Genomic DNA, 20,687 nt, shown 5'->3' with positions numbered 1-20,687 from the left:
CGAAATATTAGGTAATGATTTGAAAATAGGGAAGAACTGAACGTATAATGTACAATCGAATATAGAAAAGGTTATGTCTCTGTTACTGTACACGACCGATCATACTCATACATTTCCGAGTATGTCTCATATTTTGCCTAAGGAAACAAGGCCTGGTTTCTTGTAATTGAGGGTCTGGTGAGGTGAAATGGGTTTTAATATAACGTCGCGTCCAAGATTATTGCACTTATATAGCCACGTGCATGCACGCGTGTTTGTGTGTGTGGCTGCTTGTACTAGTCGGGACTGATGCCGATTTATAGTGCTAGCACACTGAGATACCATGCCTCAGTTTAACATGAATGCCCTACTAAGGCACAGTATACTGACTCCGAGCCGACCAGTCCTTGTTTTTGCCCCTTAATGCCTAGCGCCAGACATGGTAACAACAAGTACCATATTTTAACGTATTTTGGTAGGACGCAGCAAAGCCCAAATAACATGCTACTAGCAAACAATAAGATCAATTATACATTAAATTTTCTATCTGCGTACGGGCATCAAATTGCAAGGATGTCACAGTTACTTGTTCATTCATACACTGTTCACGGTTCTGTGTTGGATCGAAGCTTGTTCTTGTCGATGGTTAGGTTTGACAGTGACAGAGGGTTGGGGTTAGGTTGGAGGGTAGCCACACTGTAGTCAGGGTCGTCCTGGTTGTGGATATTGGGACTACAGCTCTTTGTGGAAAGTTGGCGAGGGGGGTCCGTCCCCCGATGTTGATGGGGTAAGGAGTAGATGGGCTCAAGGGCGTCATTCCCTTCAGGGGTAAACCGTAGCAAAGATGAAACAAAGGCCGGGTTGCTTTGTCTCCTGGGTAAAAATAGAATTTATAGATGGTTCTGTGATAACAATTCAATAATATACGTATATTGATTATTATAAATAGACTTGTCTGTATGCATATAATGAATTTAGACATGTCGTTTCGGAAAATATAGATTTGTCTTGCCACGAATGTCTTTCATATTAACACACGTCCATGCAATAAAATGTTTTGGTGTGGTACCAACCTTTTCATATACAAGATGAAGATAATACCAACAGTCACAAATCCAACCAAAAACCCAACAGGAAGGAAAACAAGCTGTGATCCATCTGAAACATAATTTGACAAATGTGTACATTTAAAAGGAGGTATATATATAACTTGGCACACCAGTTGGTAGACGAACTTTACCACAGACGTGTCCGAAAGTATACAATATTATTCTATTAATCGAATCAAACAGATACATGCACTTACCAAGAACGGCGTTACCTGGTGGCACTGATTGCGTCCTATCGGTGTTTGAAGCTGCTTCTGTCGGTGAAAAAAAAATCAATAATCGATAATAATATCATTTAACCAAGCAGTTAAGCACTTCCTTTTCAAACGTGATATGACGAAGTGTGAAATATAATTCGTGTCATTATTATTCTCGTGTCATTATTATTGACAGAGGGTTGGGGTTAGGTTTGAGGGTAGTACGAGTATCTGTACTGTACTGAGAAAGTGTTATCCCAACCTTAACATTTGTTACATTTGACTTCTTTCTAAATGGCACTGTGTTTTCGTATTATTATTCTCGTGCTGATCCAGAATATTTAGATTATCGGAATGCTGACGTTCCCCAAGAAAACACACTGGTGTGTTTGTTATACAGAATTTTAGATTTTTAGAAGAAGAATAGTTGTCTAATGTCAGTCTCATAGACATGACATAGATGACGATATTATCATGATTGCCTTACAATAGAATAATCAATAATGTGTCAAGGGGGCTGAACCATTTACACTCTATCATTTACACATCATACGAATAAACTTTCCTTTTTCCATTGGTGAAGATAATTTAGAGTTAGATGTTGGGGTGATTGTGTTGTGTTACAACAACCATTAGAAAGGTGGAAGTAGCAAAGGGCATACCTTTACACGCGACTGTGACGTCAGATCCGTTGTGTCCTGTGGAAAAAGAAGTAATTAATCAATTGGCTTCAACGATATACATTTGAACTATTATTACTATTTTGTAATTAATGGAACCTTCTGAAAATTATTACCCTCCAGTCTCATCCATATCTTGTCAGGGAGATAGTCACGGATAACATCCACCTGTAAACTCCACTCTGATTGGCTGATGGTAATCTCCTTCATGAAGTGGACTGCCAGGTCGCCACCATGGATTGTGTACACTGTACGTGTCTTGTCCTTGATGGACAGTGTGGTCACGTGGCTGTTGCCCAGTCTGACGTCCAGCAGGGTGACGTGGCTCGTAGCTCCACTGACTGTACAGGTGCAGGTGCTTGTTTCAAGAGATGACATCTTCAGTCGGTTGCTGCTGATGTAGACCTCCTTGCCTGTTTTGGTCTTGTTGTCACACAACATGACACTGGCAACTTGGTCTGAAATTATGTGCTCTACTTGTCTGAGAAAGTAAATCACTTATTATTCGATCTGTCAATGTTATACTATTTATACAAATAATAGGAAATATGTTGTCATTATTATCCATTCTGTATGCAGGTACACGCTTAAAATCACTTCCAAGTAACCAAGGATAAAATTGAATACACAATGCCATTAAATTTTGGAAAGTGGTCATATGTAACAAATGTTATATTTGTGATAACACGGTCATAGTAAAGTACGAAATGTTGGACTTTACTAAGAAAGTGTTATCCCAAATATAACGTTTGATAAATGATAAAAATTATCTGAAATCGTAGGTAATTTGTGTCTGGATATGAACTTCATTTTCACCGGACACTTTTTCCGATACGTTTGATGTTTCAGATTTTGAAGGTTGCCGATCAATCATTTCGACAGGCAGTTTTCTCTTTTGACCAAAATGGTGACCTTTTATATTTGTGCCGGTTTTAAGAAGAGCAGTTTTCCTTAACGTAGAGTTGTATTGACTATGACAATTTGAATCATATTTCAGTTATATCACGGCTGAAGAAAAGCCCAAAGTGATGCAGGTTTTGGATGTTTACCACTTTGGTAGAGTCTACGAGCACGGGCGTGGTGCTGACAAACCAAGAAACATAATTAGGGAGAACCTGGATTCGACCAGGGGGTCATGCTTCTGGGACACAACTACACACAGCGATTGGCAGTCCTTAGACGACTGGGTCATTCGTTCACCACCATCCCCAACGGTCCCATACTGGCCTCAGAACTGTCTATGCTATAACTGTGGTGATGCCCACCCAGCCTACATCATCACTGACCTACTACCATATGGGTTGTGCTGTGCTATGGTACACTGCTGGGAGCGATCCAGTGCACGTCACCAGGTCATTTAGTAGAAGGTAGAAAGTAGAAGGCGTTTGTGCTATATGCTGAATATATGTTCCACAATGATCGGAGTTATCACAACCACGACCATGCCATGTTCACGAATCACATCATTGGTTACCGGGGCAGTCGGGTAGCCTAGTGGTTAAAGCGTTCGCTCGTCACGCCAAAGACCCGGGTTCGATTCCTGACATGGATACAATATTTGAAGCCCATTTCTGGTGTCCCCGCCGTGATATTGCTGGAATATTGCTAAAAGCGGCGTAAAACCATACTCACTCATTGGTTTACCGATGCAAACTGCAAAGCCTTGCAATGACACTTAGTCATCAGCAACCCAACGGAGTTAGGCACGATCGGTCCTGCACATTGCTACCATGTCCTGTATGTCCTATAGTCCTGTATTATCACACCACGATGACTACTGTTCCAAACACTTTGTCATTCTTGCATTTTCTTACGTTAAATGATTCATTTGTGACGAAAACATGCCAGAATGGTATCTGCGTGGATTTCCGCGAATACGATGTGTTTGTTGTCATACAACTTGCAGGTATCACTGCATGTCATCACTATGTTAACTGTTATCACTCCTCTTGCATCACTTACGTGTTTATAACTACATGTATTTAACAACAAACTATCTTCTTTTTTGATTATCTGGCGAAACAGATTCATTAGGGGTAAAAGGCAAATATGTGTAAAAAGTATATGAATACATCACTGAAAATCAGTGATGACGCCAGACGTTCGCCAAACGGTAAAGCATGACATGCCCTATCGGCAGCCCCGCCATTCACACAATTTGCATGGAAAACCTGGATGTGATATGGGTTATATAACAAAGTGGAGCTCCTGTATTTGAGAACGCAATTGGCGCTGTGATGTATAATCTGGAGAGAAAATTAATCTTCAGATTATTCTCATATGCCAAGATTGTACAAATATTGTCACAATTGTTAGTGTTTACATGGATGGGTACACTACTTCGAAATGAGAAGGCTTTGTGAACAATTTTAAGACAGCTGTGGAGTGGTGATATCAGATTCCGGTCACACAATAGATTACTCAGAAAGTAATGTTCCCAGCTGCCAGTGATGGAATCACCGTGTTTCATTTGTTCATAACACATTAACCACGTGGTGATTCCAAGTTAGAATAGATCCCAGTTACCTTGTGGAATGAGGTTATTGTGGACAGGGTGAATCTAGCGTAAAACAAACAAATAACCTTTTGGAGTGTCATCACATGTTTTAGGTCAGTCTGTTATTACGTGTACAATATGAATGCAGAAAGGAATGAAACAGAATATTTAATACAAATGTGAGTGAAGAGGGTAGGACCACAACGTCTACAACGTGGAGCATACTCTAAACATTAAAACTTGCACTGAACATTTCCATAGCTATATCACGCTCTTTACCTTTAACACACTGATACAATACAACCAGATGTGACGGGCGCTTCTTTTTCCCTCCTACTGGGAGGTCCTTCAGACCATGGATAGAGGAACTCGTGTCACTCTCCAGGATACAGTACCTCTTCTGACTACACTCCTCCAGAACCTCCGTGATCGCTGCCTGATAAACCCTCTTCTGATGCACATCCGATGCGTTTAACAAACATTCCCCAACGTCATAATATTCATCATTGAATTTTTCTACACAGGATCTGTCGTCTGCACCCTTGTCGTCACCGTCCTTTTTTGCCTGAGCTCTTTGCAAGAAGCCTTTGACCAACACTGATTCATTTCTGGGACACTTGATCTCTTTACTCCCCTGATTGTAACAAACGCTAATAACGTCCCCTTCTATTTCTGTCACATCCACTTTGTCACAAATGATGGAACCTGAAGTATAACAGAAAAAGTGCATGAGCTCATTTCACAAAGATTATTGATTTGTATTTTGAATTCAGGAACAGGAAAGTTCAGGACAACGTCAATGTGAAGAGTGAGTATATATTCAACGTCGCATTGGCAAGAAGAGAGTCACGCAGTTTTCAATGTGTAGAAATAAAGAAAGTTTATGACAAATACAGGTGACCTAAACAAGTATAAGGCACTTTTCAGAGGACAAAACTGTATACCTTGAAGCAGTTGCATAATATATATTCTATCCCTTACAAGAAACTCACCCAGACATTTACTCACCCACTCTGAATATAAGATTGACAGGAAATAGAGAAAATGAACATTTCCTGTTATTGATCGCAGGGAAAATATTTACTAAAATTCTGATTTCAGTGTCTAATATTTCTCTTAACATTCATGAAATATATTAATAGAATATCCATAGCCAGTGAAAATAATTGTGTTTAAAGCCTTATTCAACAATTCATCAAGAAAATCTGAAGATAGTCAGGGAGGGGGTCTGGGATTTTGTTTTGAGACCAGATATTTTTTCAGCTATAGATGCAAAACCAGATATTATTTATATCTAAAGATATGAGCCCCAATTTTTAAAAAAAACCCCCATATATGCAACAATGTCACATTGGCAGACAATTTCTTTTTTTTTTCAAAAATGTGAAACATAATTATTCTTCACGACTTTTCGGGGACAATTTATTTTTTGCGATAAAATAACACCCCAACCCCAATCCCAACCTCTCCAGAATATCAAATTGTCAGGCCTCTAATGGGGCGTGGTCGTTTATAACAGAATATGCATTGCCAGTGAATATAATTTCATTTGAAAGTTCATTTTAAACTTCATTCAAGTAATATGTATTCAGTTGCACCTTTCGTTCCAAACAACTATAATGCCGCTCAGTTAAAGCCATTCTGATAATCTTAATATATTGCCTTTGAGTGATATTATCATACTAGTGCCTATCACGAACAGCTGGATATATTTGAGTTTCCTAATGTTTATTATCAAACTGTGTATACAATGTGCACTGCCAACCGTTGGTCAATATATTCATGATTATGAGCTGCAGTTAAGGTATTACTGTTACTTGTCAGTTAACATTATGATTAAACTCTGAGTTATGGTATGTTATCACCCAGAACGATTTCGAGGGCAGCATACATATTGGTTTTGGCATAATACAGTCCCACTTTCCTCTTATAATCAAATTTTCTTACTTTTCCTTAAATACAGATACATTTTCGAAGTCAACATACGGAGTTGCCTGTCCTTCTTACCAGACTCCGCCACGCAACCTCTTGTGGCACTGTTTGCCAATAGTTAGTCATTAAAATTCTCTGTATGCTTGTCACAGACTGTGTCAAGCATATGCTTAAATATCAAGCAATTTGATATCCTTTTATACCGGACAATGGCCTCCAAATAACAGTGTAAGATGGTTTTGAGATAAGCGTTTCCCTCCGTGTCTACCCCTGGATGATCATTTTAGACCTCTGTTGCCGACGTCCCCGCAGCCGGTGGATTGCCTGATCACAGATGGGGAATTGTCTGCTCAGATGAGTAGTATGCGAGCCAACATGGCCCAGAGCGTGGCCGAGCTCAAGTTTATGTCTGCGATATTCGGCCAAGCTTGGTAAGCGGAAATCGAAATACCCGCGGCCTTAGTCGTCTAAGCCCGACATGCATCACTCTTGTGAGGGGAAATCGAAGTCCTCCAGGGACGGCTTCACGTCGGCTGTCTCGAGGATCAGTTATGGTCCACTCCTATAGCGGATCTTCGGCAGGTAATTCCACAACGACTAACGGGATCGGGTGGTCAGGCTCGTTGACTTGGTTGATGCACGGTCATCGATCCCAATTGGCTGGATCGATGCTCATGATATCAATCACTGGATTGTCTGGTCAAGACACGATTATATACAGACCACCGTCATATGGTTGGAATATTGCTAAGTGCGGCGCAAAACAACAAACCAACCAACCAGAAAAGTCTATGTTTTCTGCCTCTCCGTCGAAGTCTTCATCGTCCAATGTTATTGTCCCTCTTTGCGGTGGTGCCTACAATACAGCTGAAGACAGAAGTGTCCACTGGTTGTTCTAGAGCGCTCGGACAACCTGGTGTCTCTGCCATTCGAACTCTGCTGGGGAATCTTCATGTTCGGGCCACCCGTGAAGTGGACAAGAGGATTGCCCTTGACAAGATTGGTGACAAGCCTGCCCGTGTCTACTTCGCCTCTATGCATTAAATGACCATCACACGGGGGTGCCCCAGTTGCCTGGTGTTGTTGACATCGATGCATATTTCAGCAGTCTTTATCCTCCGTGGTTCCGGTTTACCGTATTCAGGAAGCCGACATTTACCTCGCCATGCCCCTGAGATTAGATCGTACCTGGGATGGTTCTCGGTCAGTGTCCGGGAGATCCTTCCCACCACTAGAGTCTAAAGAAATTACCCGACCCGTCGAAGGCGTCCCATCCAATCTTGTTTCTACATTCAGTCCTTAATTCTATGGCCCTCAGTTACTTTGACCTCCTTGATTGTTTGCCCCATTCGGTGTCGGGGTCTCAAAGCGGCCGGCTTATAGTCAATGTTCAGTTAGCGTAGGCACTGTGAAGCAGCCTCCGACGTTTTCAGCCTTGAAGGAGGTGAATTGGGGTTTAACGTCGCGTTCAAGATTGCTGCAACTATATAGCGACGTTCATGTGCGTGCGTGCATGCGTTCGTGGCTGCTAGTACGAGTCCAGATTTATGCTGAGATACCATGCAGCACTTTAACATGAATACCCAACTCATAATAATAAACCATTATTAAATCACATAAAAATATAAAGGAGGTTGTTATATATCCGGATTGTTTATTGAGTCAGTTATATCTCAGTGATTACTAACAAGAAGTCAACAATATATCAATTCAACTGTAAATTACTCTAAACGATAAGTGACATGCTACAAATAATTAATGGTATTCTATTTATTAGCTTGAATGACCAAAGTACAGCAGTTATTCATATAGTATCAGTACATCCTTTGTATTTGAGTTTCAGGGGTTAATACAGCACCGTTAATAAATTTACTCAACTTACCACCCTCCTCTACATTTGCTTTCCTTGTCCAAACAATCTGATGTTTTACCATCAAGAACAATTTCAAAAAGAGCATGCGTGTAGGTTATGTATATTATCAGTTACAGTCAACATCGGAATTGGCAAAGTGGGATAAAATAAATTTTAAAAACCACACGAAATCATATTCAACAACACTACACATAGGAATAATGTTTAGTTTGTTTGTGTGTTGTTTAACGCCGCACCCAGCAATATTCCAATTATATGACGGCGGTCTGAACCAGACAATTCAGTGACTGACATCATGAGCAACGGTCCTCGCCGTCGGGGTACGATGACACAAATCACCAACCCTGATCGCTCGGTCTCCTCTTACGACAAGCATCAAGCTACTAAATATGCGAGCCTCACCACCCGAGCCTACGACAAGCATCGAGCTACACAATTGGCAACTAAATCTGCGAGGTTCACCACCCGAGCCTACGACAAGCATAGGTTGCTGAAGATCTATCCTAACCCTGATCTTCACTTGTCCCAGCGAATAATGATAATACGATCTGAAGGATTCTTAGAGTTGGTTCTATCAGGATGCAACAGTGTAGACATCTACTTACAAAGACAGGAATTCGCCAGTAACACCAATAATCCAAACACGCTGACCGTCTCCATGGCTGTACGCGAGTCATTTGAGTTAATATTTCCCTATCAATTGTGATCGTGAGTCATATGCAGCAGGTTTCAGATATGGTTATGTCTTTCAACACTTGAATAGAATGTTGAATCTGTCAAAATCCCGCCTTGATGTTTCATGCTCTAATATTGAAACGGATCTGATATGCAGTCCCGTCATTTGTGTCTTCCTTGTCGGCCGGACACAGGCTCGTTCAACAACTAAACTAAATGTCAATTTCCAAAGGAGCAGGAGCTGTGTACTGTCGTGAATTAAAGACACAAAACCTTTCCTTATTCAAAGGCGACTGTACTTGTCGTAAGAGGTGACTAACGGGATCGGGTGGAAAGGCACGCTGACTTGGTTGATGCATGTCATCGTATCCCAATTGCATTGATCGATGCTTATGATGTCAATCACTGGATTTTCTTCTACAGACTCGGCTACTTACAGACCGCCGTCTTAAAAACTGGAATATTGCTGAGTGCGGCGTTAAACAACAAATATAGAAACAATCATAAGGTTTTATGCGTTCCTCGTTAGGTTTTCGGAAGGCGCATTAAACGACATGTACCCCTCGTGATACTGATACAACTTATGTTGGGCGTAAAAGGATAATGAGGGATACAAATTTTATGTATAGATCACTGAAAATCAGTGATGACACCAGGTGTTCGCGAGTGAAGCTTTCTCCTGGTACTGGGCAATATACTTTCGCTTTTATCCTTGATAGTTAAACTAGGTCCGGAGTAACCTATCTTTTATCCTTGATAGTTAAACTAGGTCCGGAGTAACCTATGCCTGTCTCGGGAGGCGACAGGAAGGATGCCTTGGCTGATTGCATGCATCGGATCCCGAAGACTTTGGGGGTCTCTCATAATGTCAGTCACTGGTTTGTCTGATTAATTACAGGAAGCCATGATGTAGCTTGTTCTAACTGTTGTCGAGGTCTACGACTGCTGAACTGTGTCTACTGTGTAGAGCTCAGATGAAACCCACGACCACAGGTAAATTAGTGTCAAACAGAGGACTACAATCAGGGCGTATGTGGGATTCGAACATTCAATCATCGGATCCTGACACGACTCGGGGACGCAACAGTCGAATGAGTGTTTTGCGCCTGTCGAGGAATTTACTGACCACAGGTTGACAGACTGAGCAAAGTAAAGTTTTCAAAACAAGGATTGTTTCCTCTGCATTGACAACAACCAAACTGTCTGGTAGTAAATTGAGAAAGGGACAGGTGTAATTAAACTGTACCCATAGATTCTTCCATTTTGATTATAGGTAGAAATTGTATAGCTGAGTAAGGTACAGACAAACTTGAGATTCTACACAAGTCTTTTGTGCCTAGTATAGATAAGGTCTACCTCGAAAATCCCATTTATCTATAATACTTTTCATCATATTGTGCTTAACATATGCTCTATAAGTGAAATGGATGCAAATGATCATTACAAATTACAAACATAAGGCTCTTTTCTTGTTGATACACATATGGACAAACACATGGTAGGAGGCAGATTTTATTGCGGGCAAAGCGTGGTGACAGTTCTTTTTTACAAGTTGTTTATAATCAAAAATCAATTTATCAGTGAATAATCATGTCCTGTAAACTGTCCTTGAATTAACTGTGCTTACATCAAGGGTTCCATAGACCAGCTCCAATTTTCTATTTTTCGAGCCTAAATCCTTTGTTTAAAATTCAGACCTCGATGTTTATGCACTGTTCAATGCCATCACAAGGTGTTTATAATAACTCAAAACGACAAAACCCTTTCCATAATCCTTTTCCAAACATAACATAGTCTACAAGCACCATGCACAATAAACAATGGTCCGTAGAGTGGAAGGTCGGTGGTTCGATCCCCTGGCCCCGTCACATCAAAAGATGTTAAAAGATGGTACTTGCTATTACCCTGCCTGGCGCTCAGCATCATACAGCCATGACTGGTCAGATCGGTGTCTGTTCAATCCGCCTGAGGCCGTGTTGTCCATTTTAAACTACAGCATGGTATCTCAGTGGGTTAGCGCTGTAAAACCGGCATAAGTCCGGACTAGTAGCCACAAACATGCATGCACGTGACGATCAGGGGTAGAATAGGTCTTCACCAACCCATGCTTGTCGTAAAAGGCGACTTTGCTTGTCGTATGAGGCGACTAACGGGATCGGGTGGTCAGGCTCGCTGACTTGGTTGATGCATATCATCGGTCCAGACTGCTCGGATCGATGCTCATGATATCAATCACTTGATTATCCGGTCCATACTCGATTATTTACAGACCGACATCATACACCTGGAATATTGCTGAGTTCGGCGTTTAACAACAAGCAAACAAAGCATGCACGTCTATAATTGAAGTAAACATAATCTTGAACGCGACGTTAAACCCCTTTTGACATCACCATACAATATCAAAAAGTAAACGTTAGAAATGACATGGATGAGGAGTTACACATTCCATCAGATGACGCTATCAATCTTAATATCAGGTGTGGTCACCAACGATATCGACTGTAAAAGATGCAAAATGGACTGTAAAAACACTGTCTCCTTAATAATAGTGCAATAAACAAAGCAAGACGAAGCATTGACACTATTTCAGCAAGGCTGGTTTTTCGTGTCAGTCGGTGAACAGGAACCAGGTAGTAATTGCATCCTGCTGCTCCCTGGTCACGTGGGTCATCCGGCATGTGGTAGTTAGGTTCAGCAGCATCTCCTTCTGGTGATCCGATTGGCTGCTGGACACGTGACTCATCCGTTTGAGAGTAGTAGACCACGCCCTTATCGCCTCCTTCGTTGGACGTGAAGCCCGAGTGTCCTGACCTCCTGAAACACAATAATGCTCAGTCAGAACGAATGGATAATATTGTTGTGTTTCTGCTTTTGTTTATATGTCTCACAAGATGTTTTCATAATGACAAATACTAGTTCAAGTCCGTGTTCGTATTATTTACCTTATAACACAAATAGCCATGATGAAACCAACAGAGACAAACCCTGTGACAAAGCCAACACACACAAACACAATCTGGGCGTGACGTTCACCTGCAATGAAAAGGAAACAATGGACATATGTTATCCAGGACAAAAAAGAATATCCTGACGTCGAGGTGCCTGGGGACAGATTAGACCCGTTAAGATCCGGGGTAGAATTGGTCTTCAGCAACCCATGTTTGCCGTAAAAGGCGACTATGCTTGTCATATAGCTAGCATATTGCTGAGTTTGGCATTAAACAACAAACCAACAAATGAAGACAAAACTTCGCGCGTAAGACTCCAACATGATGCAGTTCACAGAAAATAACCAATTTACTGGAATCATCGAGTACGGCTGCAGTGTTGACCTGGAGTCATAATGAGGAGGATGTTTTTTAAAACGACCATCAGTGGATTACTGAACTGCCACAAGACACAAGGTGACATGACGAGATACGATGCCTCAGAGTAATCATCATTCTGTGCCCATCCCAGCCTCCCCTCCCGAGATGCGTTCATGACGTACTTGTAAAACATGTAGATATTAACCACCTGCCACTGCTGTAGTGATACATACAATAGTACTATGTTCTTAATAATTCAAACACTCTTCACCTGACGAAGATCGTGGCGCCCCATGTGTGTCACGAGTCTCTGATTCTGAAACAATTTTTAAAAAATGATATGGGGGCATATAGATCAATGCAATAACAATGTAGGACAAAGACGTCCAGTTTGACCTACTCAAGTTTTAAACTATGTTTTTCTATCCAACTGACGTTTTCTCATTCAAAAGACAATAAATGAGACGTCAGAAGAATGTATTCATTGAACCATGCTCGATACACATTGAAATACATACACAATATATTTTGATTCACATTTTGTTTCATCTCCAAATACAACATGCCCTGAATGGTCTAGGAACCTCAACTCAGCTGCTTGCAACTTACAACAGCTAATATCATTATAAGAATCTCCCTATTTATTATGGTTGAGAAAGAGGTGCCTCCTTTCAGTATCACTTTCGCTTGATGCGGTTCACCTGTTTTAATCCGATATGGAGGAAGAATAACTTGGTGAATTTGGAATAAATAAAATTGTCTCTCGAACAGACCACTGAGTATATATTTTATTAAACAATCGCATTCTCACCCCATCAGCTCATGGTAAGTTACCATACTTTATACATACGTGATAGATTATTTTTCATTTCCTTAGCACTGTACGTTGATACTAATAACGTTTCGTTTTTTCGTTGATGTCAATCTAACTTTCAAATAATGTAAGCTTAATTTGGTGAATAATTATGCTGAATGAGTGAGCGAGCATATATTGACAAGAAGAAATAGTGAGTGAGTGAGTGAGTATTGCATTACGCCACCGTTAAGCAATATCACGGCGGGGGACACCAGAAATGGGCTTCACACATTGTACACATGTCGGGAATCGAACCCGGGTTTAACCACTAGTCTACCCCACCGCCTCTCCAAGTAGAAATAGCAAAGGACATACCCTTACAACTGGCTGTAACGTCAGAGCCGTTGTGTCCTGTAGAAAGGGAAGATAATTAATTAACGAAGACGTTTAATTTTAATGATAACATTACACGTTTTGTCATTAAAGGTGCCTTATTAAATTATTACCTTCCAGTCTCATCCATATTTTGTCAGGGAGATAGTCACGGATAACATCCACCTGTAAACTCCACTCTGATTGGCTGATGGTAATCTCCTCCATGAAGTGGACTGCCAGGTCGCCACCGTGGATTTTGCACACTGTACGTGTCTTGTCCCGGATGGACAGTGTGGTCACGTTGCTGTTGCCCAGTCTGACGTCCAGCAGGGTGACGCGGTTCGCAGCTCCACTGACTGTACAGGTGCAGGTGCTTGTTTTCAGAGATGACATCTTCAGTCGGTTGCTGCTGATGTAGACCTCCTTGCCTGTTTCGGTCTTGCTGTCACACAACAAGACACTCGCAACTTGATCTGAGAAGTCATATCATGATGGATAAGTTCTTCATGAGGAGGGGTGGTCGGGTATCCTAACGGTTAAAGCGTTCGCTCGTCACGCTGAAGACCCGGGTTCGATTCCCGATATGGGTACAATCTGTACCCCGCCGTGATATTGCTGGAATATTGCTAAAAGCGGTATCAAACCGCACTCACTCACTCACTCACTGTATGAGGAGTCATAAATTTGATTTGTTAACAAGGGATGATGCTTTGCTTTAAACATGATAAATAGGAAAGTATATCATCAATGATTATGGTCGTATTTCCATATGTGAATATAAGTGCGCACATCTGAAACTATGTATATGTTATTATATATATCCATGCATACACTCCTTCACTATACAACGCATAAATATTAAATTATCCATTGTGATAAATGGTAAGACAACTGCAGTTGGGTTCCAGCTGCCGGTGACAAATCCCCGTGTACAGCATGTTCCTTGAACACTTGCCACGTGGAGATCCGGCTTAGAATAGATCCCCAGCAACCTTTGTCGAGCGAGGCGACTTAATATTGGGCCGACCGTACAGTTGGAATGTTGTTAATTGCTGCTTTAAACGAAAAACAAACCACTTTACTTTGGAGTGTCAGATATTTGGGTCAATTTGTTATTAGGAGTACAACGCGATTACAGAAAGGAATCAAACAGAGAGCAACATATAGACTTGAATGGTTAGAATAGTCTGGTCAGCTGGCAGTTTCGGTACGTTTGCTTCGTGACATTCAGATTCCACTATTGTAGTATGTGAGCCAATCTATGTAATGAGCATCACCTTGAAAACTAGTGCACAAAGACGTTGTTTCAGTGGCAACATGGCACAAACTAAAACAAACGTGGAACATAGTCTCGCTTAAAGTTAAAAATCTTCACTATATGTCCCTGTAAATGGCAGGCTGTAATTTACCTTTAACACACTGATTCATTACCACCAGATGTGACGGGCTTTTCTTTCTCTCTCCTACTGGGAGGTCCTTCAGACCATGGATAGAGGAACTCGTGTCACTCTCCAGGATACAGTACCTCTTCTGACTACACTCCTCCAGAACCTCCATGATCGCGGCCTGATAAGCCCTCTTCTGATGCACATCCGATGCGTTTAACAAACATTCCCCAACGTCATAATATTCATCATTGTTTTTTTTTCCACAGGATCTGTAGCCTGCATTCCTGTCGTCACCGCCCTCCTTTACATGAGCTCTTTGCAAGAAGTGTTTGACCACCAATGATTCATTTCTGGGACACTTTATCTTTTCACTCCCCTCATTGTAACAAACGCTAATAAGGTCCCCTTCTATTTCTGCCACATCCACTTTGTCACAAATGATGGAACCTGAAGTATAACAGAAAAAAGTGCATGAGCTTATTTCACAAAGATTATTGATTTGTATTTTGAATTCAGGAACAGGGAAGTTCAGGGCAACGTCAGTGTGAAGAGTGAGTATATATTCAACGTCGCATTGGCAATAAGAGAGTCACGCAGGTTTCCCGGATGGCATCCGGCGGGAAAAGAAACAAAAGGAGAAAGAGAGGTTCCAGATTACCTATTCAAGGTGGTCAAAACGAACAATGTAAAACCAAAGGGCTAACATCCAGTCTCAAGGCTTTGACATGTACACCAAATATTTGACAATTTTTTAGATACGGAGTCCTGTGCATAAATTCATATTGTAATTAAAAGACACTTTTACTAATGACCTATTTCAAATTATAAATGCTGCATAAAACACGGTATAAGCAGATTTAATATTTGAAACGCATTTATACAATAAAGTCCGACATTATTTGCCATTGTCGCAGATTTTCATGCCATGTACTTTCTCAAACATCAACACAGCTCCCCGCTTTATATGAGAACTATAGTGGAATGTAATCCTATATGCAACACAAAGATATAAGTAGCATATAGTTGCTTCCAGTTCACTTGAAGAACGCATTTATGTATACGACCGTGTTTCTAAACACATTTGAATTGTCAAACTTGATACCTTTCTATCAAGAAGCGCGAAATACAGATGGACGGCGGAAATTTAAGAAATAAGTTTATTCTTTCGGCTGAGGGAAATATTTGACTCACCATACCAGAGCCATACAGCGATATAGAGAGAGCATATTCAAAACACTACAGGTTTATAACAAATACAGTTGACCTCAAAACCGTATCACCATGTAATTACCAGTGGCATGGATTGTTTCATTGAAATATGGTGTCCCCCGCCGTGATATTGCTGGGATATTGCTGAAAGCGGCGTGAATATTAGTCACAAGTACATTAAACTTAAGTAAATCGTTGTTAAATTTATCAACAAGAGCAAAGAAAGCTGTCTTTCAATTGCAGTCTGTTGTGTATAAACTTGGCGTTGTTACACCTCACATTTTCTATAACCTGTTTGATTTACAAATACAGCCGATCTTATTGTATGGCGAAGAATGAGGGGGCTGTCGAGAGTTTTATTCTATCGAAAAGGTTCACAAAAGATTTCCTAATATGGGCATGTCAACTCCCAGTAATATGGTTTATGGTGAATGTGGGAGGTTCCCACTATATATAACATCTTATACTCGATATCTACACTATTGGCTGAAGTTATTATGTGTGCCTGAACATCGTTTGCCAAGGAAAGCCTATAATATGCTGGTATATCTTGATAATATTGGGAAGAACACATGGGCTTCCCGAATACTTTTAACTCTTATTAATTATGGCTTTGGATTCATATGGATCTCGCAATTTATTGGTGACATGAATAAGTTTTTACAACCATTTCGTACTCGCCCTGTAGATATGTTCCGACAGGATTGGCATTCTACACTTTCAGGAAGTTCGAGATACGACACATATCGTAATATTAAGTCTCTCCTTGAACCAGAGTCCTATCTTTCAAATTTAAGATGCAAACACCACCGCAATACATTTATACGCCTTAGGTTTGGTCTGAGTGATTAAAAAGAGAATAGAGGAAGATATTTAGATATTGGAAAGTCACTAAGAATTTGCCCTGTCTGTAACCTTGGTGCTGTATCCTTGGTCCCTGTATATAACAAAATGAGAATGAAATATCTTCCCGCCTGGTCATTTTCAATTATATCTACTAATAACTTTGAATGGATGTCTAGTGTCAAGTAAAACGTATAGCCTTCAACTACAAGTATCTTTATACATTCACCATGCTTTTGTGTTACGTCATTTGTTGTTGTCTTGATAGTCCGTATACTACAATATTTGGTAAAGTAACTGTATGTCTATGTAACTCACTTGTATATGGGCCAATGGCCTTTCATAAAAAATACCACTGAATTGAAGTGAATTAAATTGAATAATGCTAACAGGAAATCGGCCTAGATGATGTTTTTGCGTCTCAATGAAGTGGTTCAAGTATTATGGGGAAGGTTTAGGTTTGGGTACATGAAGCAAATATAGATTTTGATTATAACCGATCTTCAGTAATCCCAAATTCGCCATTGCAACCTGCAGAAAATATCATCCGATACCTGAACACTCCTAATTCTGTCATATTAGAATGGAAACCACCTGTGCTATCATTACAGATTTTACACTTTGATTCGATTTTCTTTTGTTTAATTCGAAACCACACGCTGAACATATCTAATCTACGTGTGAATCCTCTACATTGAAAACACCAGGTTTATCTCCCAGTTCTACATCCCTGGAGTCCAGGACAGGTCAGATTGCAAGATTCAAAAATGTCATGGAAAAATAGTTTTCAAATTCATGTTTAGGGTTATCCATGTTTGACAAATGGTCGCCTGCTTAACAACGAGTAAAATACGTTCATCAGTAAATTGCATTTGAGTCAAGCATTAGGTGGGAAGGAGGAACTTTAGCGACGGACACACTTTCCATTATCATTATCAACGATACGTAATGTGATGAACAGGAAAAATTGTTACTTGTGCGCATTAATCTACTTACCAGAGCAATAGGATACCATTAATATCAGTATTGTTCCAGACACCTTCACGTCGCCCATGGCTGCACACGCGTGCTGTGGCTTCAAAACATTTCCTCATATCGACTCTCCGGTGAACGAGTCAGTGACTTATTTCCTGTGACCTGTGATAGTTTGCCCGTTTGAAAATGGGTCTGTCTGCAGAAATGTGTTTTTTCACAATTATTTTATTTCTCCTCATGTTTTTGCATCAATAACCTTTACACCTTGTATTTCTATAACAGTACAGTACAACTAATATCTCTTTCACTTTAATTAACTATCTTTTGAACAGCAATAACTCTTTCACTTTAATTAACTATTTTTTGAACAGCCTCTGCTGATAACATTGTAAGATTGTGTCCATTAACAGTCGTGTGTGACCACTGGTAGTTGATGGTGCGCCGGCGAGATCTAGGATTGATAACCCAAATGGGGAAGATGTGAAGCCCTCTTTTTAGTGTCCCGTCGGGTATTGCTTGAACATTGGGTAAAACCTAACTAAGGCACTCTTTCTTACAGGATAGGGATAAGGATAAGTTATATTTCATACTGAAAGGCCTCAGGCCCATAGTACAATTCTGTTTTCGAGAGTTGGTGCTGATATGTTTAACAGGTCGTAATCTAATTAACATAGCATGATAAATGAACATTGATAGTTTTTTAGAGTATCTTTGTTGACATGATCGATATAAAGTTTGTTGAGTTGGATGTACATAAAAATGTAGTTCAATATATTTAGTCTTAGATGGTCGTATTTTGGACGGACCAACAGAAAAAGAAACTCATCTTCAATCACATTTAACCACATTGCTCACATATTCTCATTTCACTGGCTCTGTTTATTTGTCTGGCTACCTCGATCCTATGTCTATTAGAGCTGCATCTAAATTGTGCTAAAATTGATATCAAACGAAAAGTATTCTGGGGGAATAGTTGTCTTAAAAAGCTTGTAATAATTGCATTTTTCTGAACTTTTATGTAAGTAAATATCCTTGAGTCTTGGGAGTATAGATACTGAAAACGAATCTGCATTGTTAGGTACACATTGATTATACAAAATATACCCATTCTTACATATGATGTAGCACAAAATCGAGGGACATATTCAAACCTGCCTGGAGTGTTAATTTTCCCCAGCCTCGTGTTCCTTGAACTGTCAACTCGTCCTTACCAGAACCTCGTGTCACACACTGCCCATGCTGGGTGTCGAACAAAGGCTGATGCAGACACTATACCGGATATAGCTAAGTTAGCAGCAAAAAGATACAGTGATGTACACTTCAAATGCTCTGTCACTGATTTTAGAAATGAGTTCCTGTGAGTGAGTGTTAAACTCAGTCTAGACGCAAACAAAACAGTACTATTCTTTGTTAGTGTCGATTGCCTAATGAAACAATGTGTTAACCCCGAAATCTGTACGTAAAAGAACTGTTTGTGAAACCAATCAACAACCAACAAAAAGTATACAATCAACAAATGTATTACAAAAGTAATGAAGTTTACAAATCAATACAAATTACTGCACAGCAATTACAATGGCAGTAAACAATAGAGTTGTAATACAATATTCAATGGCAATAAATACTCGCTGTGGTCAGTACCAAATACAAAAATACAATGGTGATAGCAAAAGTCAGTGATAATAATATATAATTAAATTTTCGTTGTGTTCATGGAAATTCCTGCATTCTGATTAGCTGAATTGGTCACGTGTTATTGCATTCATTTCCCAATGAATGTAAAAAAATTAAGCCACGCCCACCGCGGCGCACTACTTTTATTACTTCGGAATGTCGGGGAATCCCAATATTACAGTCGAGGGAATTCCCTTTCTGCTCACGTGTATCGTCATGCACAGGACATTTAGCGACTTTCATGAATATTCATTGTCCAAACTACCCTTTGAAACCGAAGGCCGAGAATGAATGAAACAGCAAACGTGCAGGCTCGCTCGCCTGTTTTTTTCCCGCTCGCCCCGGTTCAACTTTCATGTCTTCGGGTTTCATTTATAACTAGCATTTCTCCAACTGTGATTTACCGTAATCAGGGAAGTAATGTTTGAGTCACGCAGTAAATGACCATGTTATTTGAAACTGCCGCCTTCTCTCGGACATATTTCTTCCGGTTCGTTACAGTCTGACTGTTGCAGTTCTTTTCGCCTCTTGCCTTAATTGACAGGTCAAATGAACATTGTTTTAATCCCACTCTCCGTTGATTGGCTACTGACTGTGTAGGCGTGTCAAGTTATGTGCATAAATTAAACGATCACCTGATTCATGTCACGCCACTGTATGTATTCCTACACCTGGAATGTTTATCAATGTCGTCATTTTTGTCTGTTTTGATATATGCAACTGTTTTTGGTTAAACTATTGTAGATAAAACATGTTTTACGTTGTCGAATTTAATTATAAGCATTGACTGTATATTTTTTTCGGTTCATTGAGGTATGAATCGAAAAGCCGATGTGCAAACTTTTGTAAGAATCCGCTACGCGGATTCATACAGTTTGCATATCGGCTTTTCGATTCATACCTCAATGAACCGAAAAAAATACACAGTCAATCCTTAAATATCCACACAGTGGCGACAGTGGTCAAGCTTCCGAGATGGGTTAAGCAGGGAATCAGGGACGATGAGTGATCCTCACATGAAAGCTGGTTCCGATGTAATGAAGAGACACGTTAACACGTTATTGTCCCCTTAGATACAGCCCAACTAGCTGCTGGAAAGTTCTACACAGTGCCTTCACCAGTATAACGGCACGAGAACATTACAGAGGTTTCTATAACAAACTATCACCGTCCG

The 20,687-nt window shown here is 40.3% G+C and overlaps 1 protein-coding gene across 1 annotated transcript in view; it reads right to left on the bottom strand.

Annotated features, from left to right (window-relative positions):
- Window positions 1-386: 386 nt before the first annotated feature.
- Window positions 387-20,687, bottom strand: part of LOC125372768 — a 62,326-nt gene continuing 42,025 nt past the window's right edge. The window contains exons 4-7 of the mRNA XM_048383398.1: window positions 1,948-1,983; window positions 1,286-1,342; window positions 1,053-1,137; window positions 387-852 (exon numbers count right to left, since the gene is read on the bottom strand). Coding sequence (XP_048239355.1) covers window positions 585-852; window positions 1,053-1,137; window positions 1,286-1,342; window positions 1,948-1,983 — 446 coding nt within the window. The 3' untranslated portion in view covers window positions 387-584. The remainder of the gene's footprint in view (window positions 853-1,052; window positions 1,138-1,285; window positions 1,343-1,947; window positions 1,984-20,687) is intronic.

This window comes from Haliotis rufescens, unplaced genomic scaffold (genome assembly GCF_023055435.1).
Source record: "Haliotis rufescens isolate VD_foot unplaced genomic scaffold, xgHalRufe1.0.p SCAF_48, whole genome shotgun sequence".
NCBI classification, from domain to species: Eukaryota; Metazoa; Mollusca; class Gastropoda; order Lepetellida; family Haliotidae; genus Haliotis; species Haliotis rufescens.
This window is presented reverse-complemented; position numbering and strand designations above follow the sequence as displayed.